At 41.9% G+C, this 27,559-nt stretch overlaps 3 protein-coding genes across 3 annotated transcripts in view; 1 reads left to right on the top strand and 2 right to left on the bottom strand.

The window, feature by feature from the left end:
- The window catches only part of zzef1 (zinc finger, ZZ-type with EF hand domain 1), a 57,076-nt gene extending 51,687 nt beyond the window's left edge, over positions 1–5,389 (bottom strand). Inside the window, exons 1-6 of the mRNA XM_074671999.1 lie at positions 4,824–5,389; positions 4,001–4,145; positions 3,679–3,873; positions 3,388–3,571; positions 3,086–3,285; positions 5–215 (exon numbers count right to left, since the gene is read on the bottom strand). Of these exons, the coding sequence (XP_074528100.1) occupies positions 5–215; positions 3,086–3,285; positions 3,388–3,571; positions 3,679–3,873; positions 4,001–4,145; positions 4,824–5,237 (1,349 nt within the window). The 5' untranslated portion in view covers positions 5,238–5,389. The remainder of the gene's footprint in view (positions 1–4; positions 216–3,085; positions 3,286–3,387; positions 3,572–3,678; positions 3,874–4,000; positions 4,146–4,823) is intronic.
- A 748-nt stretch (positions 5,390–6,137) lies between these two features.
- Positions 6,138–8,203, top strand: cyb5d2 (cytochrome b5 domain containing 2). Its single transcript, XM_074672517.1, has 4 exons — positions 6,138–6,497; positions 6,730–6,870; positions 7,630–7,816; positions 7,922–8,203. The coding sequence occupies exons 1-4, from the start codon at positions 6,248–6,250 to the stop codon at positions 8,094–8,096; spliced, it is 753 nt and encodes a 250-aa protein (XP_074528618.1). The 5' UTR covers positions 6,138–6,247; the 3' UTR covers positions 8,097–8,203.
- A 26-nt stretch (positions 8,204–8,229) lies between these two features.
- Positions 8,230–27,104, bottom strand: ankfy1 (ankyrin repeat and FYVE domain containing 1). The gene is made up of 25 exons (XM_074672516.1): positions 26,992–27,104; positions 25,295–25,502; positions 25,033–25,151; positions 23,316–23,451; positions 23,047–23,170; positions 20,161–20,310; positions 19,855–20,020; positions 16,252–16,456; positions 16,098–16,166; positions 15,645–15,847; positions 15,450–15,547; positions 15,161–15,362; positions 14,941–15,039; positions 14,667–14,820; positions 13,403–13,571; positions 13,105–13,223; positions 12,848–13,004; positions 12,537–12,737; positions 12,268–12,444; positions 12,016–12,163; positions 10,721–10,811; positions 10,428–10,552; positions 10,174–10,320; positions 9,947–10,037; positions 8,230–9,851 (listed from the first exon to the last, which is right to left on the bottom strand). Exons 1-25 carry the CDS (start codon positions 26,999–27,001, stop codon positions 9,719–9,721), a joined length of 3,501 nt encoding a protein of 1,166 aa, XP_074528617.1. The 5' UTR covers positions 27,002–27,104; the 3' UTR covers positions 8,230–9,718.
- Positions 27,105–27,559: the final 455 nt, after the last annotated feature.

Raw genomic sequence — 27,559 nt, 5'->3', positions numbered from 1 at the left:
TTACTGTGTGCTCTGAAGGACAGTCTGAGCCAGGGCAGGGTTGGTCTCCATGGATGCAGTGACCAGCGAGGTGAGGAGAGACAGGTACCAGATGGCCGAAGCGTCGGACACAGACACCTCTTTACTCTTGGTAATCTGATAACCCAGTGTCTTCAAACCATGAATCCGAGTGTCACATCCGTCACTCAGGCACCGCTTAATGTTGATTTGGATGTCTGGAGTTTGTAAACACATGGAGCAGTTAGCCGACTGATGGATTTCACGATACGTTCAATCATTGTTTCTTTGAGAACGATGAAGCCATGAAGATATATCTAAAACCAATACTGGATTGATTTAAACCGGTCGTAACCAATAAAGATATTTCTTTCTTCAGCAAACTTGACAGATGTCAAAACTACTGGACACTAGCATGACCATTAAACGAGATTCTTTCTTCAACAAATCTCACTTACTGTCACCCTCAGTTGAAACTAAACACATCATCTTTTCTTTGTGCTGACCTTGTCTTTCAAATGTGCACATCTGACGGAAACTTCATCCTGCTTCTTTTAAACAGTCTGATGCATCTCTAACTGTGACTTTCTGATGTTGAAGTTTTAAACAAAAGCTTTCCTGCAGCGCGCAGTGGATGACTTCATCTCTGTGTGTCTCTCAGCAGTGGCAGAGGGTACAGGCTTATAAAAAAAAACAGCTTTATCGAATGATTCATCTTGTCGCTGACGGTCTTGGTGGAATTTTTGGGTTGAACGGAGGCTGAAGTATTGATTTCAGTTGGTTTCATAACCGGCTAAAAACTCCTCATAGGAGCCTTCGCATCATACGGTGTCAACTTATTCTGGAGAGGACTGTGATGCTCGGCTACGTGTGATGCTCAGCTATGTGTGAGGCAAACAGAGAAGTTTAGTAAACAATCAGCTTGAAACATCTGTGGCTGTGGAGTACCTTACAGGACTGATTCATTTAAAATAAAAGAGCAGGTGTAGCTAGTTGACTTCACCAACAGAGACTGAAGACGAAAATCCTCGTTTTAACCTCTGTCTGCAGCAAATGGAAAAACAGACCAGTGCCCGTCTTACATGTCTTAATTTCAGTTTGAGTCAATCCAAGGTTCAAAGAGGCTTATGTTTGAGTTGAGCCATCAAAAACTCCAGCTTTCTATGAAGGATGTAGGGGGTTTCTTAACATGATGAGTGTGTAGACCAGGCAGTATCATTGTTATCACCACCTGCAGCTTGGATGTGCCATCACTGTACTAGGGATGCACCAATCCAGCTTTTCTTGTCCCGATATGATTACCAATACCTTGGCTTTGGGTATCAACCGACACCAATCCTGATAAGATACCAGTGTTAAATAATAACCTGCATGCTCTACTGTGGGATAAGACTGGTAATGTTTTGAGTAAAAGACAAAAATGAGTACATATGGAATTACTGAAGTTAATATTTATTCAAACTAAATGTTTAACAGCAGTTTGGTTAAAAAAAAACTTCAGAATTTACAGAAATGACTGTTTGATTGTAAAATTTTACACCTTGCAGACTAAGTCCTAGCTTTGCCTTAGTGTCAAGTTTAGACCGATCCTTTCCCACAATACCCAATCCAGCTTTGGGGGCTGGATCGGCGCCGATACAAGGATCGGATCGGTGCATCCATACACTGTACGGTACTGTTGGAATGTTCTGCTGATGGATAAGATGGATGGTGAGCGCTCATATGAAGGAGGACTGCTCCAGGATGCTGGAACTACTAACTAAGCCTCTCTCAGTTGGCCTAACTTAAGGTAATCGGGCTGTTTTTTTGTCCTGATGACCCCCTGTGTGTAAATGACATTGTGTGCGATTTTCCTGTGGTGTGGGGTGTGTTTAGAGTGATTTTGTCTGGTCAGAGCTGCTCAGAAGGCCTCTGATTGAGAAATCATAGATAACGAACATGTTTAAAATTTGCCACTAGAAATCCTGTGGTGTGTGGGGTGCTCTGAGGGTAGCTGAGCAGGTACAGCGTGTAATAAAGCCAATCAAAATGATAGCTGACTCAGCTGACTGACCGAAGAGGAAGTAAGAATTCTATCTGTAATACTTTTGAGTAGACGTGCACCATTGATCGGCCAATCGATCGTGCCAATTTACTTGACTTTAGGGAATTGGTGATCGGCCTATCCTTACATATGAAACTGATCTTATATAACTCCAGGAAGGTCTGACAGCCAGCCATTGTTGCTTTTTTCTCTGAGACCTAAAACTCAGGACACTGTATTGGTTGTTCAAGTTAAAACATAAAGATTTTTTATTGTTTCACAGGTATTGTTCAATGATTTTTAATAACGTAAGATTGGAACATTGAAGGTATATGGTGTTGTATATCAGAAATAAAAAATAAAATCGGTATCGGCCCAAATAGGTATCGGCAGGTCGGGCTTTTTAAAGACCAGTGATTGGCTAGAATATTGTGATCGGTGCACCCCTACTTTTGACGACTTTACGCATATATTTACGTATATTGCCCACATTTCCAACATCGCCACAACTTTTTCCATAACCTTTTTTTTTTCTCATGTGCTTTCTTTTCAAAATTCTAGAAGCTGAAAAGAACCACCATTGCTTTTTCCCATTCATTCGTCATGTTTGTTTACACCAAAGTCACATTTTACTATGCGCGATTTGACATATTGAGCGTGAAGAAGCTGAGGTTCTGCTGAAGAATCTTGTGTGATCTACCTTTTGCTATCATCAAGTGTGTGCTCTCTGAATGTGTGATGGTTTGAAGAATCCTGTAATGTGTATCAGCCTTTAACGAAACATTAGTGAAGGGAGGTACACACTTAGATGACCTCCGTGATGTGCTGGCTCTCTCTGCCCATCTCCCTTCGTTCATTCTCAGGCTTTGAGGTCATGAGGAGCCATGTGGTAGACATCTAACCTTATTAGCAGAGGGGGTCGTAGGATGGCTTTCTTTGCAGAGTACTTCCTTGTGTTACCTTGTGTTTGACTGGAAATGAAATGAGTCTGATCTCACAGGAAAGGAAAGATGGTTTCTCCAAATGTCCCAACAAACAGATGAAAATGAAGCATCACAGACTTACAGGGATGTGTGATGTTGGCATTCTCCAGAAGAGCTATGTAGCCTGTGACATTGCTGGGTATCCGGATGTCTCTGATTTCCTGCAGGGAACGCCGGTTCTTCCCGACCGCCACACACACAATCTGAGGCATGTAGCTGTGGTCATTTGACGCCACAGCGATGGCCAGCCGCCTCAAAACCACATCTGGCTTCATTTTCAGTCTAAGGACAGAAAAGAGACATGTTTCTGAGTCACAGCAGACGATGCAAGCAAGGACAAAGAGCTACACATGGAGTCACATTTCACAGAGAAGGAGTCCTTGCCTGATCCAGTGTGAGCGAGCACTGCCGTCCGACTGCCAGAAAGATGTTGTTTCCCCATTTGTCATCTTGTTGACGTCTGAAACGTTGGATGACGCTTCTATTGAGCTGTAGCACTGTGTGACTACCTTCACCTTGTCTACCTCTGGATCCCGGTCCAGCTCTGCTCGGTACTGGATATCTAAATCTGAGAGACAGAGATGTACATTACGAAGAGTCACACTTTGAGATTTAATTCAAGTTTGAAATCTGTTGGAGTTCTTTATGAAATGTACAAATAAAACCTGTGTTCACCTTTTTCTTTCTGTAGGAGGAACTCTAAGAAGTCCTGGACCACGCTGGACCTCATGGTGCAGATACTGTTGTAGCCCTCTAAGATAGGGAAAGGTATGGCACTGCTGGGAATACGATTCCTGTGTAGGAACTTAAGGATCTTTGAGGCATGTGCCCCTAACCTGTCTTTGGTCTTGGAGAATATGTCAACAAAACCTGTGAGGAAACAAAAACGAAGACAAAACAAAGAGATGAAAGCGGTGGCTTCTCTTTCACCTGATAATTGAATCTATTCAAATACTGTCGGCCATGTTGATCCTGGTAAACAAATCACATCTCATACCTGGAGTTAGGGAGCACGCCTGTAGCTGTCTTATCACATGACTCAGCTCTCCCTTTAGATTAGCTCCGTTGGAGTTCTTCAGAGCCATTAGCATGCTCTCTACATCCACCACCCCGTCTCCCTCTGCGTCGAACTGTGCAAAGGCCTGAGACAGAGACAGAGCACATCATGACACTTTAGATCGCGTTTATATTCAGACAAGAGCATGCTTTAACAAACCATTTGTGTGTAAGACAATGCATTCACTCTCATTTTTTTGTTGTTTTAAGGCAGGGCTGAAGAAACACATGTATCTTTTAGTGAGCCATCATTTGATTCCACTGAAAAAGAAAAAAAGTAGCTGCACCATATCTCAACAGGTGGGATTTGTAGGTGTGATATTTTAAAGAGGTGAGTGTCATTCAAAATGTGGCAGTGACATTCCATATCTGCTCACACAAAGCCAATTGCAGACTAAAGTACACATACTTTAGTTAACCCATTCATATGCGACCTTTAGTCAAACAACAGATGTCACACAACAGACAACAAAGCAACGTGTTGTGCTACAGGAGGCCAAAGCTAGAATCTCAGTGACAACACACCTCAAAAGAATTAGATAGAGTGACAGATTATTTATCTGTTAACTTGTACACCCTACGATAAGTAAACAGATTACAGGATATCTTGTCCTCTCAGGCCTCATCGGGAGATCATAGTTACTCATTAGTCATCATAAATGGGCATGGACACTTGTGTCACACCTGGCTCTGGGGCAGGACTAAACATGGCGTTCAAAATAATGTCATGTCACACCAGGAGGCGACTTTCTCTCTGTGTATACCTCTTCACACTCATCTCTAGGGGCGTCTCTGCTCTCCAACATCTCACAGAATTGTTCCACATTGACGGACTCCTCTCCTCGGTTCATCCGGTCCTCCAGCCACCGCACCAGGACTCCCTCATTCCCAGCCAACACTGACTCCTGGATCGCAACTCCTGAGTCACTGATACGAGCCGCCGCTTCCCTCAGTTTGACTTGCTCAAGAAGGACCCCGGGGTTAGGTGGTCCACTGGTGGGCACTGGTAGGTTATTAGATCCCCTTCCGCTTCTCCCAGAACCGGAGCCTCCTCCGCCTCCGCCGCCGACGCCAGTGGCCGCAGAGGCCGGACTGTCTTCCGCGAAACCGGGGCTCTCCGTTTCTATGTCCTCCTCGTCGCCGCTGCCGCCCCCGCAGCCGCTCTCCGCGTTTCCCATGTTTGTTTCACCGTCTCACAGCTCCCCCGAAAATCTGTGCGGCCCACTGGGTGTCAGTTTCTAGAACCGGTCTGTACTCAGACCTCTCTAACCTACAGACAGCGATCTGCCGTTCACTACTACCGCATTGACGTACTGTGCGTCAACTTGCTTGAAACGTCCTCTACGTAAGTATTGTGCGCATGCGCTGTATTGGGTCCAAGTAAGGGGGGATAGGATGGGAGTTACAGCTCCATTTAACGATCCGGATTATTTTGACTCATATAAAAATAAGTGCCAGTTACATAAAGACAATCTACATCGTGTCAAAGTTAAGGCAGGGCATCTTAAGGAGGAAACCACTACTTTTTCCTCCCTCTGTATTCTAAACTTTAGTTCTAATGCAACCAAGTAGTCATATCCTTTCCTTTGTCATTACAGGCATTTGAAAAAGAATGAGACATCATGACTGAAATTAAATAGCATGGGATAAGATTGTTATTCATAAATTAGAATAGACTAGAATAATATTCCCACTTACAGAACCCACAGATGACAGTTATTACCTGGTTAAATCACTTTGGCAGTGTAAAGAATTTTAATACTGGTTGTCTTCCATAAGAGAAATAATAAAGAGTAACCAAATGGTTCAGTTACTAATGCAATGATACTATGTGCAGACACATAATTTAAAAAATATATCAGTTTGAAATTTATCTATTTCTCCTGTATATCGTTTTAAGAACAGTGAGATTTATGATTGTATCAACAGATTTGTAAAAGGTTCAGCTATATCATAAATCCTCCAACCTTGAAAAGAATGAAATAAACATTATACACTATTAGTTTTCTCTCAGTCTGAGGGCTCCTCCTCAGTTAAAAGGAGTTGGATCTTCAAACCAACTCGTCCTTGGACGACACATCCCCATCACGGAAGCACCTGCGTTGTCATGGATTTATAGTGGTTGTCAGATTTTTTAAAAAGGATGTAATGAAAATTAATCACGTACCAAACAATTTATTTGACCAGGATGCTCAGCTATGTGTTTGTCGGGATTTTACCTGTAGCTCTGTTGTTTCTACCCTGGGATTGGCTCTTTGAACTGGGAAACGAATCAAACCAGGGGCCCCTTCTGCGGCTCCTGAGCAGGCGTGAATTGTCTCTGTATGATGGAGAAGAAGGCAGCAAGGGTCTTTATCTCGCAATACTGGGACAGGTATTTGATGTGCATGCGGGGCACAAGCACTATGGACCTGGGGGTGCTTATCATGGCATGGCAGGTGATTCTTTCCTCCCTCTTCAGAGCCTCTTGTGTTGTGATGTTGTCTCTCACTATTAAACCACTGTGAGGTGTTAAAACATTGTCTTATACTGATGAACACTTAAACAAGTGAACACACTGTAGTGGCCTACAAAGAACATGAATTCCAGTCTATTAAAAGCACATTAACAGCTTAAGTAGATTACTGTACTGCACTGTTATGAACTGTGTGTGTGTGCGTGTGTTTTCAGGTAAAGATGCCTCACTGGCCTACATCACTGGGGACTTCACAGAAAGTGGCCTGACAGATGATGTGTCCAGTCTGTCCCCGCTGCAGGTGTTGGCCCTATATGACTGGCTGACCTTCTATCAGAGGGAGTACAAAGCTGTAGGTATGTCATGTTTGACCTTTTTTCTTGCTCTTCTTCCATTTTTCCCATAATCCTCCTGGCTTCTAGAGAGATAAGTTTAAAGAGGGTGTACGCTGCTTTCCCATATTTTAAACATGGATATAAAGTAACAAAGCTGGATGTCTATAATTAATGTGTGCAGATTGTCAGACTTTTACATATGTTATAGAAACCCCTGAATCTGAATGTAAACTGATCAAAATGGTCCATTCTTAAAGTAAAGAAGTCTTCGAGATCTTCATGAGACTTGCTGATATGATGAGGTCATCACAAAAGTCTCTCCTATCTTGTTTGACATGTTGAAGGATGGGCCTCCAACACCGAGGCCTTCCCATACTGCTGCCCCAGACAGGCCTACAGATGGCTGGCCAGTCAGAGGGGAAGGGGGTTTGTGGAGCAGGGAGCCTTAAAGAGACAAAAACCCTTATATCAGCCTCTGTCTGAAAGGCTCCCCACAAACTCACTATGCTTTGATTGGCCTGTCCCCTGGAGGCCTGTCAGGGGTGGAGCTATGAGCAGACTTTGATCATTGAGGCCTGTCCCTCTAATGGGTCATGAACCAGCAGGTCTGGTGAAGATCTGGTGTTCATTCAGAAAAGAACATTGAAATGTGGAGAGGCAGTATACCCAGCTTTAAACCTTCCGTGCAACCAGTTTAAAAATACATTTTGAAATTTCAGTGTCAGTATGACTGATCCTTGGCGGAACTGACTTCAGTTCAATTCCTCCTTTTAATTTCAGGTTTGCTGATAGGACGCTTCTACAGCGACACTGGGCAGCCCACAGAGGCCTTAGTGCACATGGAAAAATCTCTAGCAGAGGGCCGGAGAATGAAGGCCCAGTCTGAGGCTGAGAAGGTTCAATTTCCAGCCTGTAACTCAGAGTGGAGCTCTGCCAATGGAGGAAGAGTCTGGTGCTCTACTAAGAGGTATAGAAATATACATAAATATATACAATATATGCTTTTCTGGGACTGGTGAAAGGCTAATGATACACACAAAGAAAGTAAAGAAGTTACTGTTTTTTTCCACAGTGGTGGAGTGGAAAGAAGTTGGACAGGTGTCCCACGGAAACTCTTCTCGGCAGGTTCCACTAATGTTCGCTGTGTGTGTGTGGAGGATCCATCAGCAGCAGCAGAGGATGATCCTAACCTGCAGGGGTATGACAGCTGTCCTCCACATGCTGAGTCATGTTCTGTTAAAGACTAGTAGACTCTGGCTCAGCTATCAACATGGACCAAAAAGTTGCAGTTTTTTTTTCCAGCAGTACGAATCTCAGGGAAACAATTAAAAATTTTGCACAATAAAAAGGTTGAATAAAGAGAGTTTGGTGTGTTTGTTTTTGATGACCTTTATGTAAATTTGTCCTCCCTTTTTCTAAAAGGATACACCAGGAAGAGACAGGCTAGATATCTGAGCATACAGATACAATATAATGTGCATAAAAGATTAAACAATGTGCATAAAAGATTAACAGAGGCAAGATTTAGGTTTGTCACAATGACAAGCACAAACTGCATTAAAGTACAAAACAGTTGTAGTGGTCAAAAATATCACACATTTATCTGTACAATTTAACAATACTTAAAGAGGCCCCGCTACCCGGCCACTCCACTGCTCCACATTCTCCCCAATGATCGGAAATGCCATGTGATCTTTGATAAAGTGCACCTGTTAGGCTTAGAAATCAAGAAGCGTTACATGTGATGGGTCAAGACGACAACTTGACTTGAGGCAACATTTGGGGACTTTGATCACGACTTCCTGTGAAGGACCTCATGGAATGTAATCATTTGATGGCTGATTTTTAAATCATGATTTATGATTATGACGATGACATGAAAAAGCTACAAATTAAATCACATGCATAGGCATAAGAGGCATCTCTGTAACTGAGGATGACGACAGTTGAGAGAATTGTTCTTCTTCCTCTCGGAAAACAAAAGGGGGGATTTCACAGGTCAAATTTTTCTGACTCAGACATTTTAAAAAGGTAACCTAACGATGGAACAACCAGAGAATAAAAGACAAACCTCAGGAGGAATTGAATCTTTGCTCATCTGTTACCTTTGACAGTAAATTGATATGATATAATAAAGGATCTGCTTTGAGGAGACCTTATTTGAAAAAGTTGCTCATGTAAAATCTGAATTGTGTTTCTTTCCCTTTAAATCCTCCTCGTCTGTCCACTTTACCCAGTCAGTACAGAATCAAGATGACAGGAGAGAAGAGATGAGAGATTACAGAGAACATGTTGATAGTTCAGTCTTTGTAGATCCACTGATCTAACGTCATATTACAGTTAAACTTTGCTCTTATTGACAGCAGCCTCAGCTCCATAGTAAACCCGATGAATTTTTGTCTTTGGGCAGGGCGTGTAGCATGAAGGCTGCAAATGGTGAAATATACCAACAGGAAGCAGTGAATCCTCCCCCTCGCATGATTTGATCAATTAAATGTTCATCACTGGATTGAAATGTCTACCTACAGCAGCAGCTGCCTGCTTGTGATAATAAGAGCTAATCAATATAAACATTATTGACCTTGGGAAACTGATTAACGAACAGTCCAGCCATCACAGAGCCGGAGATCTGTCATATCCATTTTTAGATACTTTGATCAGAACGGAAACATAAAGACAACGTTCCTCTAGAACAATAATAGTTTTTCATAGACTGGAACTTGAGAAAGATGAAGGTCCACAACTGTTCGGGAATCTCTTGTTAGTTTGTCCTGCTACTGATGTCCCTTCTCCTGGTGTGCCTGGATAAGTGTGCCGGGATGAGCCTGGCACGGCCAGTATCAGAGTGGAGGAGCTCCAGGCCGCTGCATTACGACACCCCACCCAGAGTTAGTACATCGAAGCAGATGTCACACACCCTCACTGGCTTGTTCAGGTCAAACTTGATGATGGGGATCTCTTTTATAGAGCACTTGTGGCACAGCAGGCGCCCACAGTGGCGGCTGGAGACAACAGAGAAGGAGGAGACACCAGGTAAGACGTCAAGTTTGAAAATATTGGTATACGAGTTATAAAAGAGAAACTCTACACGACTGACCAGTGATGTTTCCGTGTTGTTACACCAAACTTGGCAGCACATTCATAGCAGTTAGATCCATCACACCAGGGGGGCTCTTTGGACAGCATATCTAAAGAAAAGATAAGGAATGATCAGTTGGAGGGTCAGCCGTGCCTCAGTAACAGTCTCTCATCTCTCAGTCAGAAGGTTGAGGGTTTGATCCCCGCTTATGAGGCTTTCATTTTCATACAGTGTGAGGAACTTACCTAAAAGGCGGAAGAGCAACTGTTTGGTTGCAACTTGGTAGTTAAAAATGTTGATGCCCTGATTATTAGTGACTCCGAGTCGAGCCCCAGCCCTCACGATGGCACGGCACAGGTTTGCATTTCCTTTCATGTAGGCCAGGAGCAGAACTGCAATAAAACACAGGTCACAGTAGCTCCATGTTTACTACTGGTATTAATAATGTGTGTTTACCACCACTTATCATGAAATAAAGCCAGCTCCACAGCTCCAGTACCTGTGTTCCCTTCATTATCAGGCTTGTCCAGAGGATACTCAGGCATACACTCCAGGAACAACTCAAAAATGGCGGCAGCGTTCTCTTTCCCATAATGGCCGAGAACATGCATCGGAGATTGACCCCTGGTGAGATGACACAGACAGAGGAGTTGACATTATAGTTTACAGATTGAAATATCTACATTGTTCATGTTTCTGCTTCTCTTTCATCTTTTTCATTTTCTCTATGTTCTGACCTAAACCTCTAACTGGTCTCAAAGAGGAGTGTGGTCCAGCAGGAACAGATTTTACCTGAGATTGAAGGCCTCAGCATCAATGTTGGACTCAGTGAGAAGGGTTCTGACATTGTTAAGGCGACCCTGCATCACAGCCAAATGCAGAGCTAGGGAGAAACACAAGAAGAAAAGACATTAAAAAGAATTTTAAGTGTTTTACTGCGGAAAGTTTCATGTTTGTGATGGGATGAGATCATGCAGCTACACACCAGAGTCACTGAACTGCAAAAACTAAAATCCAAGCATATGTTTATGTCTTATTTTTTTGGTAAAAAATGTTTTATTAGAGTTGATGAGAGCCGCATCACTTAAAAAGTATAGAGGGATTATCAATCTACGTCATCATAGAGATATGCACGAATCTCGACCGGAAACACAGTGTTTAGCTCCATTCATTCAGACAAGTTAGTGTTTTTTTTAAACACTAAATTCAACCTGATATCAGCATAAAAATGTACGGTTGTTCTGAGTTCAGTTTTTAGAAACGATGCTTTACAACAGTGACGACGTCTATCAAGTTTTGACCGTCACAGAGCAGCCAGTGTTTTGGAGTTAATAGCGACCGTGCTAACTGGTGACTCTCAGCCCACAGCATCAGTGATTAAAGACAGAGAGTCACCAGTTAACAGGGTCACACTTTACACTGAAACACCAGCGACGTCTGCGGGTAAATAATTAACTCTGGACGAAGTTCTGGTTCTTTTATGATGAACTGAGTCTCAGACTCAGCAGTCTGTGTACTTTTTTTTTGTTTTTGGAGGGTTACTTTTCATATCGAAACATGTTTACGTCCTGGTTTGTCACAGTCTGGTAAATGTCCACGGATAATGCAGTCATGAGCATCGAGTGACATTTGTGTGTTTACGTTGCTCTCTGGGTACACGCAGGATTTCTCTGCTAAAAACATCTGTCCACCTAATATCTGTCCACTTGCTGATCTCTTCTGTCTACTCACTGCTATTTCACAAACCTGGGAGCCGTTTGCCAGCCGTATAAGTGACGTTATTAAGTTTAAAAATCTGTTTTTTGGTGGTTAACTCCTCCACGTCAGTTGACAAACCATTATACTCCACAGTGCTTCTGCACCCAAGTTGCACATGCATCCGGAGTTATTGATAAACAAAGAATCCCTCTATAGGAAAGGGTTTAATTTCAAGATATCAAGAGATAAAAATGACATCTGAAATGCTTGCAAAGATTAAAAAAAACTTCTTCAAAAGCAATTTAGGATTCATTTTGTCTTCTATTTGTTTTATCAGTGCATGCCAGAATATAAGGAAACAAAATCATGATGACAGAAATGTGAGGTACCATTATTGCCGTTCTCATCCTCAGCAGCAAAGTCTATCCCGTTCTCCAGAAGCACAGAGCAGATCGTGGCCAGGTCCTGCTGGGCGGCCAGATGCAGCGCTGTCTGTCTGTGTTTGGTCAGCTCATTTACTTTGGCTCCGGCAAGCAGCTGGAAGCAAACAAATGCAAGATAAAAACAGCATCAACTGCACTGTTCTATAAAATCGACTTGTACTGAATTCATTAAGATGTAGGAGAGTCTGAGGGGTGTACCAGGTTGCGAACTATGATCTCAGACCCAGCCTGGACAGCCAAGTGAAGAGGGGTGAGTTTGGCTGCGTCCTGAACCCTGGAGTTGACGTTAGCTTGTACACTGATGAGGAACAAGACACTTTCGATGTCTGAGTTCTGCACAGCCACATGCAGAAAATTACGCCCTTTGTTGTCCACCTGAGAGGAAATAATAGTTAAGGTCGGGAGAGATTTACACTTTGTGTAAAACTGTGACAGTGACACAAACTGGACAATTCTGTCAGCTCTACCTGCTCTGCAGCACCTGGCTCCCTCTTTAAGATGGCCTCTGCTGCCTTATTGTTCTTGTGTGTCATGGCACAGGCAAATGGGGTCATTCCCTGACGGTCACGTATGTTGAGACGAATGTCTGGATGAGATATGAGGAGCTGGATGATAACGTTGTGCTGGTTGCTAATGGCAGCGTGGATGGGAGCTCTGCCCTCTGCATCCTGAGGGGAAATGAACAGGAAAAGCTGTTTACAATTCACTTTTCAGTTATACCTGTGACATAGGCAGGAAAATGTGAAGAAGTGCCCATAGGTTTGTTAGAGGAGCTGACCTGTGCATTAACATTAGCTCCAAACTCTAGAAGGCACTGCACCACCTCCTCCAACCCCCAGCTGCCTGCCAGGTGGAGGGGCGTTTGTCCATCTCGGGCCTCTTCATCTCCTTCTCCGTTGGGGCCGGGCTGCCTGGGGCTGTTCACATCACACCCACTGTGCACACACACACACACAGACAGGTTAATGGACACAGTCTCAGTCAAAAGCTTGAAACGGTTTCTACTACTGATATCTCGTAAGAAGATAGACTGACCTGCGAATGAGGAAACAAGCAGAGACCTCATTGTTCTCATCAATAGCTCTGTGAAGGAGGGTCTGCTGGCAGCCTGAGGGCCCAGGGCCCCAACAAGTTGAATCACAGCCATGCCGCACCTTGATGGGACAGAGAAGACTCATATGGTCAAGATGTAACAAAACGTGTCCCAAACAGAAGTCTGCCCCAGGAAGTGCTACAGACATTTTCAGACATGTCTACAGAATGTAACGTAACTTTACAGCATCAGAAACTACATTAGCAACTGTTATATTATTTGCATACATATTCATCTCACCAGTGTGGATGCAATATCTTCCAGACCGTTGACCAGAGCGAGCCACAACGGAGGGTCCCCTTTGTCATTCACCACAGACATGTCAGCTCCTCTTGTGCAAATAGCATCTACCACCAGTGGCAGCTGGTTACTGATGGCTAACTGTAGTGCTGTTTTTTCCTCCTGAGTCCTGAGGGCAAAGGAAATTAAATGTACTTATAGACATAAAAAACAAACAAACTGGAGATTGAAATTAGATTACCCCTCCTCATTTTTCTATACTGTATAGACTCAGTGATAATTTCAGAAACCACACAAATGTTTTACAGCTGGTTTACAGCAGGGCTGCAACGATTAGTCGACATAATCGACTTGCTGACTATAAAAATTCATCGACGCAAATTTTAACAGTCCACGCGTCGTATTATTGCTTTTATTGCTGTTGTCATATGATATCGTGAAATGAAATACAGGTGGTAAATGATTATCTGTGACTTCTGTCCACTGCGCGCTGACGGAGGCTCTGCATCTTTGGCTTGAACAGCCTGACAGCTCCTGGTGTTTAGCGCCTCATAACCTGACATAGAGTTTTCTTCGATTTCCGTTTTAAACAGTTTTTCAGGATCTGAGTCACAAACTATTGTCAAAACCCCCCTAACTTTTTTAAAAAGTGAGGACATTTATCCGATGGAGCTCTCACACTCATGCTCACACTGCACCGGTAACACTCAGTGGGGAGGAGGAGAAGCGGGGTGCTCATGAGTGAAGCGGAAGTAGCCCATGTAAAGAGAAGGAACTAAACGCGTTGTCATGGAGGGCTGGGCCAACGTGTTGAGTCAGGCAGGATCATACAGAGAGCACAGCAAGACCCATTAAGCAAATAAATATGAGAAAACAAGCCCAAAGTCACTAATAAGCGGTCTGTCCAACAATGCACACAATACCTTCATTTCCTTGTTACCTGCTTCATTCAGTTTGAGATTTATTCTGTTTTTTGTATTGTACTTATAATTTTATGTCATCATGAATTATATAAAGACAAACAAACAAACAAACATGGCACAGAGCTGACCAATCAGAGGTGAGAACCTAACTCTGTGTAAATGCAGTGAAAATGAAACACACAGGTTGAATTTTAAGGCTTTGCACATTTTAAAGGCCAAATTAGGTTGTAACAAAAAATAATCATGATTAGTCGACTAATCGAAAAAAATAACCGATAGATTAGTCGACATTAAAAATAATCGTTAGTTGCAGTCCAAGTTTACAGTAACTCAAATATTACCGGACATTGATGTCTGCCTGGTGCTCCAGCAGGAAGAGGGCGCTCTTGCTGTCCTGTCTTTGGATCGCCATGTGGAGCAGGGTCTGTCCGTCAGACATCGTGTCATTGATAGAAGCTCCTGATCCCAGCAGCTGAGCTGCTATAGTGTGCATTCCTGATACACACACAATGTATATGTACATGTTACTAATCACACACATGCACTGTGAAAACTCATTTCAATGAATCAGAACTAAATGTATAAACTTGTTTGTGAAGGTGAAACAGTGTGTACCTGTCCATAGGGCCAAGCCCAGCACTGTCTGGTCGATACAGTCTTTAAGACTGAAGTCTGGAATGATCTGGAAGTTGTTGGTAGCATGAAGTGCATTGGCTGAAACAAAGAGATGAGGGAGGAATCAGTGGCGTTCTTTCAGGATGTTAAAGTACCACGGAAATGAACACACCTGCCATGTTTCCTGTTTAATACATATGAATGAATGAATGGAACTGACCTTTTTGTTCGAGGATCACAGACACAACATCTGGATGGTTGTGAGCGATGGCCATGTGGAGCGGGGTCTGCATCGCCACATCACGGTTATCATCAGACAGGGGCTTCTCGGTCTGCAGGTTGGGGTTGGCTCCTTGCTGGAGCAGCTCTGCGGTCAGGCTCGCCAAACCACAGCGACATGCCGTATGAAGCGGACTCTCACCCTGAAATTATGATTTAAATAACATCCCTGAGGAAAAGTTTTCATAGTAACAGAGTTGTCAAATTTGTAGGCAGATGTTCGTACACACCCATTTATTGACATGGTTGACCTTCGCTCCATGAGTGGCGAGGAAAAGAGCAGCCGCCTCGTTGCCTGCTTGAGCTGCTCTCTGCATGAGACAGTTCCCTACGAAGGATGAGAGATGGGAAAGGAGGAAGTGTTTAAAGCCAGAAGTATCATGCTGAGTGAGAACACGCTGGAATAAGAGATTACGAAACAACACCTGTGGTGGAGTCAGGAGCGTCAGGATTGCTTCCTCTCTGGATGAGCTGAGCTGCGAAGCTATTCTCGTCGAAAGAGGTGCCATTCACGACTGGAGCATCGTCCTCAAATGGGTTTATTGAAGGGTCTGAAGACATGGTGATGTACTGCAGGGCCAGCCACAGAGCCGTGCTGCCCTCGTGATCTTTGAGTTCCAGGTCGAGTCTAATAAGGTGGACAGATTATCTCAGGTTAATCACAGGATTATCTTCAGAGTGAGATGATGAACAGAGGCACATGATCTAACACACTGGTGCTGGTGTCTTTAAGGAGTCATACCTCACCCATGTTCGTTAACTAGTTCCATGAGCTGATCTAATGAGCTCTAATTTGCAGAGTAACACATGTAGTGTAAGGTTTTTTTTATGGCAGAAACAAACTAGATAACTTCATTGAGAATCAGAATGTAACTCACTGTTTGCACTGCAGCAGCTGGTTGAACACAGGCTCGTTCCCCGACGCCACAGCTTCATGCAGTGGAGTCCTACAACCAATAAAAACACACAGCTGAAGCGACAAAACACTTTGTGGGGGAATGAGTGATCCTTACAAAGAGCCTGATGAGCTACCTCCCCTTGCTGTTCTGCATGTTGGGGTTGGCCCCGGTCTTCAGCAAGGCCTCTGCGATGCTTGCCATGCCACTCATCACATCAGCAGAGTGCTTCTTAGGACTGAAAGAGCAGACCAAGTGAAGTGGGGTTTCAACCGCCCCCACTGTGGCGGCATTCACCTGAGCGGAATGGCGAATCAGAAAGATGGAGGCAAATTCATCACCTGCAGAGGTTGAGGAGGAAGAAGGATTGAAGTCTGGAGGATGAAAGAAATCTTTTGCATGTGACTTATACCCACAGTTTTGTAGGATTTGCAGAAAATAAATGTGGGGTGATGCTTTATGATAAATGTTCATAAAATACAGACGTTAAAGAAAAAACAAGCTGTCAGTTATATGTCTTAACTAGGGGTGCACTGATCACAATTTTCTGGCCGTTACCGATTTTTATTTTTTATAACTGACAGCATATACCTTCAATGTTCCAATCTTATTTTATTGAAAATCAATGAACAATACCTGTGAAACAATAAAATCTTTATGTTTTAACTTAAACAATCAATAAAGTGTCCTGAGTTTTAGGTCTCAGAGCAAAAAGCAACAATGGCTGGCTGTCAGACCTTCCTGGAAGAATATATGATCAGTTTCATATGTAAGGATGGGCTGATCAAGGATCCCCCAAAATTAAGGAAATCATGAATTGATGTTTTGAATTTACAGGATAAAAATCTTTAGTTTTTACAATTTTTCATTTGTGGCAGCTTTTATTAGGGATGCACAATATGTAGGTATCAATATCAGTATCAGCCGATATGTAATCGGTATCGGCCGATATGTTATCAGTATCGGCCGATATTTACTCATTAGTTGCAGGCATTTTCAGGGCATCTTGAGCAATCTTTTAAGGCCGGTTTTCCATGATTATGTAAACACCAAAACTACACAAGAAGAGTGGACCCTCTTATTTTATGTCTCTCTTCCTGTTTTGATCAAAAAAACAGACAAAATGTACTTTTTTGATCACATTCATCCCAGGCGCTCTATCCTTTGATTCTCTCCATGGCCGTCTTTTCTCATGATTGCACTACTCTTTCTCTCTGAACTACCTCGACGCATCATCTGAGAGTGTTTTTTTTTTTTTTTTAAATAAATATCAATATCAGTAAATATCAGTTATCGGCCATAACAACAGTATTAATATCAGTTATCGGTATTGGCCAAAATTTTCATACCGGTGCATCCCTACTTTTTATCATATCAATGACTGAGAAGCAGCCTGAAATCAACTATAAGCACTCATAAAGATTAGAGAGCAGTCACATGATTATAAAGTTATTAGTAAATGAAGCTTTTAAAAGCATTTGTTAATCATGAATGAATTTTCAAATCTTAAATTCAATTTAGGCAGCATGATGATGGTAATACCACTACGCACAAATGTCCTCATTCATGGTGAAAGAGCTGTACTGAAAATAAGCAAAAGCATGAGACAACATGGTACCACAGGTAGCTATCATGTAGAAAAGTCTGCTTTTGTATTATGGTAATGTTTGTTTTCGTATTATTTGTGTCAAAAAGCCTCATGTCTCAGTTAGTGTTGTACTCTGTGGTCACAGGTTAGCACAAGTTTTAAAAGTCGTTCATAGCAAACCTGCACCCCACTCCACTACAAAGGGAAATGTCAGATATTAACAAGAAAGGAGCCTTTTTTTCTGCCTCCCTCCAGTCCTGAATATTCTTCTCCACTGGGGGTGGGACAATACTCTCAGGTCACAATTAGACATGCGCGGGCAGATTGGTGCTGATTTCCTTAATTTTGGGGGCTCGGTGATCCGCCCATCACTGGTACATAAGAAAATGATCTTGTATATCTCAGGGGAGGTCTGACAGCCAGCTATTGTTAAATTTTGCTCTGAAACCTAAAACTCAGGACACTTTATTGGTTGTTTAAGTTAAAACATAAAGATTTGATTGTTTCAAAGGTATTGTTCAATGATTTTCAATAAAATAAGATTGGAACATTGAAAGTATATGCTGTCAGTTATAAAAAAAAAATAAAAAAATAAAAATCTGTATCGGCCCCAATCAGTATCAGCAGGTCGAGACTTTAAAGATCAGTGACCAGTGATCGGCCAGAGAATTGTGATCAGTGCACCCCAAGTCACAATACATGGTGTTGGGTTTATGAGAACAAGATCAGAGTGTAGCTTCACACATTTTTAAGAATACTCTTAAAATGAAACTTATGACTGGAAAAGTCACAAAGTATTAGATAGTCACCATCTTATAATTGATGTCTCATCAGTTCTGCTTTCTTTCTGAGTATCAGTGACCAAATGCATTGAAAAACAATGCAATAATATGTAACCCCTGTTAAAGCATCACTACGTTAATCTGATGAAGTGTTTGATATAGAAAATATTGCATATCACTGAGTATTGCATTTGGGAACCTATGACCAGCTCCTGGTAGATAAAGATGTAGAAACAGTCTTGTTATGTAACAATCTTGCAAGACAGCTTCTCAACGAGACATATTGTTAACAAGGAGATATTCTGCTTCTCCATATTCTAATCATGGAAATAAAGTAACAATACTGGATGTTCAGACTTAATGTTTGCAGATTTTCAAACCTCTACATGATAATGTGTTGTAGAAATTTCTGAATCTGTCTGTGAACTGATCAAAACATCAAAACACTTTATAACAGGGGTTCCCAAACTTTATTATGCACCTAGGGACCCCCTTTGGAAATCAACGACTATGCTTTACAATATGTAAAGAAACATCAACTTTAAGAATGTTTTTTTTCTAACTTTTATTCACTTTTTAATAATTATTACATTTGCTTAGAACAGGAAATTAGTAACAAACAAAAGCCAGTCTCACACAAGTAGGTTGTTGAGGAGAAGGCATTTCAGGGCTCTGTCAGCTAAGGTGGGATACTCCTTTATAGCATGTAGTCAGTAGTTAGATAGCTTGTTAACAAGCTCAAACCACTGGGTCGACACTGATCACAACACACAAATTGTTACTAAAAAAAAAAAAAAGAAAAAAAAAAAAATTTCCCCTTCCCTCCAATTGTCTGAGCCCCCCCCTAGTGCCTCCTGGCAGCCCCCACTTTGAAAACCACTGCTTAATAAGAGACCTTTACAAGACTTGCTGAGATGATGAGGTCATCACATAAGGATTTCCTGACTGATTTATGACACGTTGGAGGAGCACACCCCAAACTCCAAGATCCAGCCGAAGCTCTGCTCCCAACAAGCCTCTTGATGGCTGGCCAATCAGAGGGAGGGGGTTTTTGGAGCAGGGGGCCTTAAAGAGACAGCGGCTCCATCAAAGTGTTTCAGAGGCTGACATAAGTTTTTTCACAAACGTCAGTGTGAGAAAAACCCAAACTTTAAACATTAGGATGATGTGGCGCTAGAACTCAACTCACCCCCTACTGACCACACATTAATTACAGTCAGTTTCAGGAATCTGGCCCAATGAATTTAGATTTCTGTAAAATACCTATTAAATCTAAAATATATTTTCGGAGTAGACCACTGATGAGAAAGCAAAGAAGAAAAACCTGTGGATGAAAAAACAACAGCGTCATGATAATGTCCCCACTCACCTCTTTGGATGGCCTTGTGCAGGAGGCTCCACCCACTCTGGTCCACCATGTCCACATCAGCTTTGTTGTTAACCAGAGTGGTGGCGATGCTTTCCAATTTACGAGAGAGCGCCAGGTCGAGGGCCAGATCACCGTTGTTGTCCAGTTCATTCAGCTTGCCAGGTAACTATAAACAAGAGGCAAGGACATCAACATCAAAAACGAAACAAATTACCTTTGTTCTGCCAGGCTGGTTACACGCCACACATGAGCAAACAAAGAAGAAACACTGGACAGGGAGAGGTGTCGTGTCAGTGGAAAGCTTACCTGTGAGTCCATCTCAATGAGATAAAGAAAGACGACATCTTCCCTCTCCACTTTGATGGCTTTGTGGAGAGGATACTCTGTTTTAGATTTGATCATCTTGTACAGGAGTTGGGCACTCATGGTGCTGAAATCTTCTTTCCTCAGATCATCCTGATAAAAGACGCAGAAAAAAAACAAGTAGCTCTGTGTGAAAAAAGGTCAAAAAGTGTAAAATGTTTTGAAAGAAAACTGGAAACTGATGTGGACAGGCTCTGTAAGTGCTGATTTTCTTGTCCTTGATGAAAGCACTTATAAAAAAAAGAGCAAATAAACCTGAGCAAATTAGACTGAGGTGTCAGAGAGCGGTGACAGTAAACAGTCATTTTCTCAACAGTCATGAAAAACCAACCAGGGCAGCCGGGTTTATTGTATCGTAAAATAGAAGGTGAAAGATGTGAGAGGCACAATAACTCTGATCTGTCAGAAACAAGTCGACTCAAGGAGATTAAATTAAAAATAAACAGTAAATCAAAGGTGGCTAAAGGAGTCAGAGGTGGCATTTTCAGGCAAAAAGAGAAGGTTTTGTTGCCTAACAAAACTGGCTGACTGGTATTTTATATGTATATCATTTTGTCAGATAAATGGTAGCATAAGGCAAAAACTGAGGGTTTGGTGATAGCAAACAATCTCAGAACTCATCAGTGATTGTTTGCCATCACAAGATGATAACTTTAGGAATAAAACCAAGGGAACATGACTTGGGTAATGTTGGCAGTTAGCATTTAACAACTACAGCCATGACTTTCCTTACTAAGCACCCTTTATGTCTGTGATGTAAACACTGTCAATTCAAGGTTAATAACACCTGAGTTTAACAGCAGATACAAGTCAAAAAGCAGCCATAGACTGGTTTCAAGGGTATGAAACCATGACATTTATAGACCTGTGATCTTCTAGTTAGAGTGTTTCAAATTAATACAATGATATCATGAGTCAAATATGTAAAAAGTGAAAATGGAAGCTGTGCCAGATCTTCTCTACAGAGAACATTTTTAAAACTTTCTTCACAAAGGTCAGAACAACTTCATTGAGAAACCCAAACAATGAATGGCTTTTGTGAAACAAAAAGAGTCTCTGACTAGGGATGTTAACTAATTGAATATTGATCAAGACTAACTCAAGATATTTATTCGATTTTCTATCATCCTGGTTAGAGCTGCTGCAGAGATGCACCATATCTTCAAAAGCTTTTTTTTGTTTTTGATACACAACTGAAAGCAACAATGACAGAGAAAAAACAGATGAGGACTGTAATTAGCACATAAGGACACCCAGATTTGGCAGCACAGCTTACAGAAAGGTGAAAGAGTGGGATGGTGCTGATGTTGCTGACACACTTGGACATCTGCAGACCACTAGAGCCATCTGAGTGAGTTTTCTACTGCTGATAGTGACCTATGCTCCTCTCCCAGCTGACACCAGACCATGTGGACAAGCTTACTTTTTCTCAGTGAGAATGAGAGACAGGAAACTGGTCTCGGTGAGTCAGAGAGAGACATATATTACTGTTCAGTTTTCTTGTTGAAGTAAATTCAGATTCAGTAGTTTGAGCCTTTATAAGCCTGCTCTGCTTGTTCAAATTCAGTGTATTAGACACTTTATATCATATGTGTCAGACTAAAGGCCCACGGACCAAATGTGGCTCGCCAGCCAAATTATGTGTCCCGCAAGAGCTTAAAAAGTCTGATTGTCCTATAATAGATAATTCGAAAGGGTGCACTGACTGTAAACTACGTTTCGCATAATACCTATAACAGCATGCTGCCATTAGAGCCCAGTGTTTTTATGGCAGTGCCAGTGGAATAAAACAGTAACCACAAAACCTTCAGACAGACAGAAGTCGATGCAGAGTGAGGGCTGTTTCAAGAAAGATAGGAAGGCCAATACATGTTAGTGCTTCCAGGAGAAAAACCTGTATGTCTTTTGTGCTATGAGGCCGTGGTAGTTTTCAAAGAGTACAATCTACGTCTGCATTTTGACACCAAACACGGAGCTAAGTACGGCAAAATGAGTCTTCAAGGAAAACAACAAATAATGCGAGATTTAAAATGCAAACTGCAATTGCAGCAGGATGTGTTCAAAAATAAGCAACAACCAAAAACAACGCGGCAGTGAAAGCTAGCTTTACTGTGGCTGAAAAGTCTTTTTCAGAGGGTGCATTTTTGAAGCAGTAGTTTCATTTATTTTACATTAGATTTAGCTACATTTAACTACATTTAATACTGTGTTACAGTCACATCTGGTTCTTTTGAGGAAAACCGTTAGGCTGATGTGGCCCTCTGTGAAAATGAGTTTGACACGCCTGCTTTATATGATCTGTAGCTATTCAATATCATCACTGATATGGGATGTGTTGCTGTAAAAATGTGATTAATGAGGAAAAATGCTCTTGGCATTGTTTTAAAGAAAAAGTTCTGATGATAATCGATAACTGATTTGTAAATTTTCAAAGACTGATCATAGAAAACGCTGAATATCTGCATCCTTACCTCTGACTCAAGTTATGATGTTTGATCTGGATTGTCAGCAGCACTGGCATGCAGGTAGAGACAAATATATTGTCATGAGGTTAATGCAGATATGAGCTGAGATGTAATTAACACAGATTGTGTTCTGCCTACTTCTCTGCCTCCAGTCTGGTTTTCTGCATGATGAGTCAATGCCTCTACTAACTTACTGCAACAGAAACGACAACGCTCCCGAAGCTGAAAATCTAGTCCTAAACCACTGAATTAACTTTTTTAGTAGAAACCATGAATAGAGGTTGGGTGATGTTTGATCTGAAGAAAACATATGTGTGTGATACTTGTGCTCAAGAACAAAAATCCTCCAGCTGGATGTTCTCACCCAGTGGCTTGCGATAATCTCCCCACAGTAGTTCATCAGCGTGGTGGCGTTCAGCTCCTCGGCTGTTTGGTAGAAGCGAATGCAGTTCCTGACATTCACTGAGGACATCACACCTTTTTCACACCTGTCCCAGCACAGACATAAAAGTGTTTTAGTGCCATTCGTCCACATGAGTCACTCTATAAACTATCAAGCAAAATAAAAAACTACCATTTTCAGTTAAAGTTCTGTGAGCAGCATTCAGTTTAGAATAAATGACTCGTGCTGACCTCTCTCTGAGCAGCTGCAGCTGGAAGCGGTTGGCCAGCTTCATCAGGTCAATAAGGAAAGCATCATCCTCACTGAGCTCCAGCTCGTCTGTATATGCCCACCGTAACATTGCCATGGCAACCTCTGGTTTGCAGTCTGGAAAAATGTCATCACATGAAGACAGAGTTCCAAAATAGTCAACGGGAGCCACTGATTAATGATAATGCTGGCTGAGTCTCTCTTCAGATTTGGCCTCAGAAATAATTTCTCAAAACAAAAAGCTATATAATAAAAAAATGTGTAGTTTGAGGGACTTTCAACAAACAGTATAAAATAACTTTAAAGAAAAAATATAGGCCTAAGGGGAGAAACCTACTCAAAGTCATCATAAAGTGGACTTTGACAGTCTCGACAGTCTCCTCTAAAATAAACATTCAGGCATCATCTGTTAACCCATGAGCATGTCAACCCACTGAGTGTAGTATGAGAATGAGTGAGTAACATCTGGATTATTATCAGTAGGCCTGTCACGATAATCAATAAATCAATTAACCGAACGATAAATAAAAACGTCCTCGGTAAGTTTGCCAGCCTCGATAAACTGACACGTGCATGCATGTTTGTTTTCCTCCTCTCTTTCCACCAAAGAGGCTGAAAGAGAAGATGGCTCACTACGTCTATCTTTCCTAACATTGGGGTGCAGAGGTCCTATAGCGGATTTAGTGGATTTATAGCGGAGTGAGCATCTGTCAAACATGCTTTGGGGTGAAGACGGGGCTGCTCGCACGTACACACGGAGAGAGCTGAAGCGAGCGTCCTGAGGGGTAAGGAGGAAACACACGCTAATATGAGTGATGACACGAAAGATACGGTTCTTAAGCCGCCTGCCACAGTCCCAGTGTGGAAATATTTTGTTTTTTATCAGAATGAACAAAGTGTGAGCTCATGAACACCAATGAGCTGATAGGTCTCATTTGTTTGAAAAAAGTGGTGACGAAGAAGAAGAAGGGGAGGAGCCTTGTTCTTTGATAATCCGCTCTTACAGAGGCTTTTGGTCGGCAAAGTAAACAGAAATAAAAGCGCCAAATGGTGGGCGCTCAAAGACAGCTACTTTGCCAAAGAAATGCAGCCCTTCAATACGGTTGACAGCCAGAAATGTTCAAAATGTTTGACAGACAGTACGGATTGACTGGGAAAAAGTACATGTTACAAACAATTCAGGAACTGTATAAACTCAATTTTATTTAACCTTTGGTTATTATTGTTGTTGTTTTTATTGGAGTTTCGTTTTTTCTGTAGAGACAGGGTCTATGTTTTATTGTTTTTGATTAGTATTAATTATTTTCATTGACATGTATTTTTTTTCTAAAAGAGAGTCAATTGCATTTTCATTGTATTTTTTTCTCTTTCTTGTTTGTTAAATTTATTATATTTTTTGTTTAATTTATTTTATTTAAAAGATCCTGACCTTTTAATTACAGTTAAATACTCCTAAAAAATTAAAGTTTCTTGCTTTTAATATGGTGTACTCACTTTATTATCCCATTTATCATAATTACATCTATGAAAAAATGGAGAAAAAAAATCCAAAATAATATTGATAATAATATCGTTTATCGGCAATAATATTTGGGAAAATTATCGTCCAGAAAAAATTGCTATCGTGACAGGCCTAATTATCAGTGTGACCCAAGCTGCTTCTGATGTGTGTGGGAAAGACACCCTAGGTGTGCTCACCTGATAGGTCCAGTTCTGAGGTGGAGGCCATGTTGGCCAAGCTCCAGACATCACTACGAGCAGCCAACACAAACTTATGGGCACTGAGCGTCTTGTCTGCAACTTTCACTTTCAGATCACTGCAAAACAAACACATTCAAATCTGAGAAACAAATTTATAAAAACATTCCTGAATTTAAGTTGAGAGAAAATCTTCTTGAAAGAGCACCCTGATACACTCACCCCACAAAATTAACAGTCAAATATGCATGATGATCCTCACCTGTACTGTTCCTGCTGATAGAGGTCGGCCACAATGTCGAGCAGACGGCTGATGAAGGTGTCTGCAGCTGCGGGGCTGGTGGAGCCCTGGCCGGAGGTCTGAGCAGCGAGCACGGCACAGCGCCTCTCTGTGTCTGCCAGCTTCTGCTGCATCTTCACGTACTCCTGCCTGAGCAGGGCCAGGTGCTTCTGCAGCTTGGCCACCTCCTCTGCATCACATTAGGGAGTAGGAGACAGACAGACAGAGGACAAAACAAAAAAAGTTCAGGATCCAAAGTGTGTGCTTTACAGTTTTAAGTTTTTGTCTTTTATGTTATGTCTTTCAAAACACTTTTTGCATGACCTGAGAATATTTCTAGTATCTTCTTTCTAAGGCAAACCAGATGCAAATTTCTGGATCTCAAAAAACGTATTACATCAAAATCTCAAGAGGGCATTTTTGTTTGTTCAGAGCTTTCTCTCTTCCTCTTCGGGGAACTTTCAGCAGATATCAGTGAGTTTCACTGGGGCCCATTTCCTTCCTTTAAACCAGTAAAGTTTTAGTGAGGAAAGAATGCTGATGCAGCACGTTACTTTGGCCTCTCTCGTAAACCGTTATTGGCACAGCCACTGGTCATGAGGATCAGATGGGGGGGTGTTTCTGAAAACCACCTGACCAGCAGAACACAGGAAGGGGCTGCATGGTGGAGCTGCAGCTTAAGTCCAAACAAGGGAATAAATTCTTCAATTTAATAAAACATACTCAGGTTTCAGCAGGAATTATTTAGCTATTTGATGATTATGCAGTGGCTGAAGTTTTGTAAATGATGTCCAAAGACAGCTGCATGTGTAACAACAATGCAACAGATGTGTTCTTTACAGTTTTAAGCAAGGCAGTGAGTTTGCAAGGGGACAAACACCACATGTCATCAGCATTGTTTAAGTGATTTCAATGTCGTTTCACAAGATAACCTTCCACTGAACTGGGAGCGAGGCCAAAAACACATGACTGGGCTCAGTATCAGTGGAGTAGCCTCTTACACAAACCACCACAGACTGTATGTAGTATTTGGTCTAATGGGCTGGAGGTGATAAGTAGATGTTCTTTAAGGAGAAACCCACAGCATATATTTGGACCATGTCGACGCCAAATATAGGAGGTGCCCTAAGCCATGGCACCTCTGCCAGGTGATGACTTACAGGGAGGGACACCTGTGAAGCCTGCCTTCTCTGTAATCATCCTCTATTACTCCATAACTGATTTGAAAGAGTGCCTTTGACGACTCTATCATTATAATCCCATCGCTGACAATAGAGGAGCATTCACAGAGTATGTAAATTAATGTTAGCTGAATTATACAGACAGTTTGACGCAATCCTGACCGTTGACGTTTAGCTCTTTGTTAACACAGAAAGCATGAAAACTCTCTGAATTAACAGCGAAATAATTTCTTGTACCGAAAATCTGCAGTTTACCTCAACAAAAACTCATAGCAATAAAATTGAGCTAGCAGTATGAAGGAGAGCTAACGTTAACGACAGAGCTCCACTGGTAGCCTGAGTGTGACATCATAAGAGCCCAAACGCTTTATATATTAAACCACAGGTAGTGCAAGGCAGAATAAAATGCCGAAACACTCGTTAATTCGGTCTAACGGTTCAAACAGCAGACAAGCAGAAAAGGGAGTGAACCAAAGAGTCAAAAAACCAATCTCATACCTTCCGCCATGTTGCTCAGCGTTAGCTCCGTTGCCCAACGGTCTCTATCGCGATAAGACGGCGAGGCAGACAGTGAACAGTAGTGCTGTGTTCAAGTGACGACCAGAACCTATGATCAAAACTCGTTTACTAATTACTCACCTTTTCTTACGCTTTGCACTGAATTATATTGCATGTATTTTCTCAATTAGGTTACCTTCCTGTTGAGTTAACTAAACCAAAGTGGAATTTAGGGTCTACATTGGACGTGTACGGTACACCGACACAGGTATACGAGTGTCAAACTGAAGTTGCATTCAGGGGCACGTGCCCAAGTCCTGTTTTGCATTAACAGAGAAAACAGAAAAAAGAGTGAGGAAAAAAATTATCATAAAAAGGAAAAACACTGAAATAACTCAGAACATTCAGAAATTATTCAGACCCCCTTCACTTTCTTCACTTTTGTTATGATGCAGACAGATGCGACAATCCTTAAAATTAATTTTCACATAACTAATCTACACTTAGTACCCAATAGTGACAAAAAATGCAAACTTATTGACAGGAAAAACTGAAATAAAACGCCAGC

Source organism: Halichoeres trimaculatus, unplaced genomic scaffold, assembly GCF_033239565.1.
Source record: "Halichoeres trimaculatus isolate MK-OKI-2021-1 unplaced genomic scaffold, fHalTri1.1 fHalTri1_scaffold_6, whole genome shotgun sequence".
Lineage (NCBI taxonomy): Eukaryota > Metazoa > Chordata > Actinopteri > Labriformes > Labridae > Halichoeres > Halichoeres trimaculatus.
This window is presented reverse-complemented; position numbering and strand designations above follow the sequence as displayed.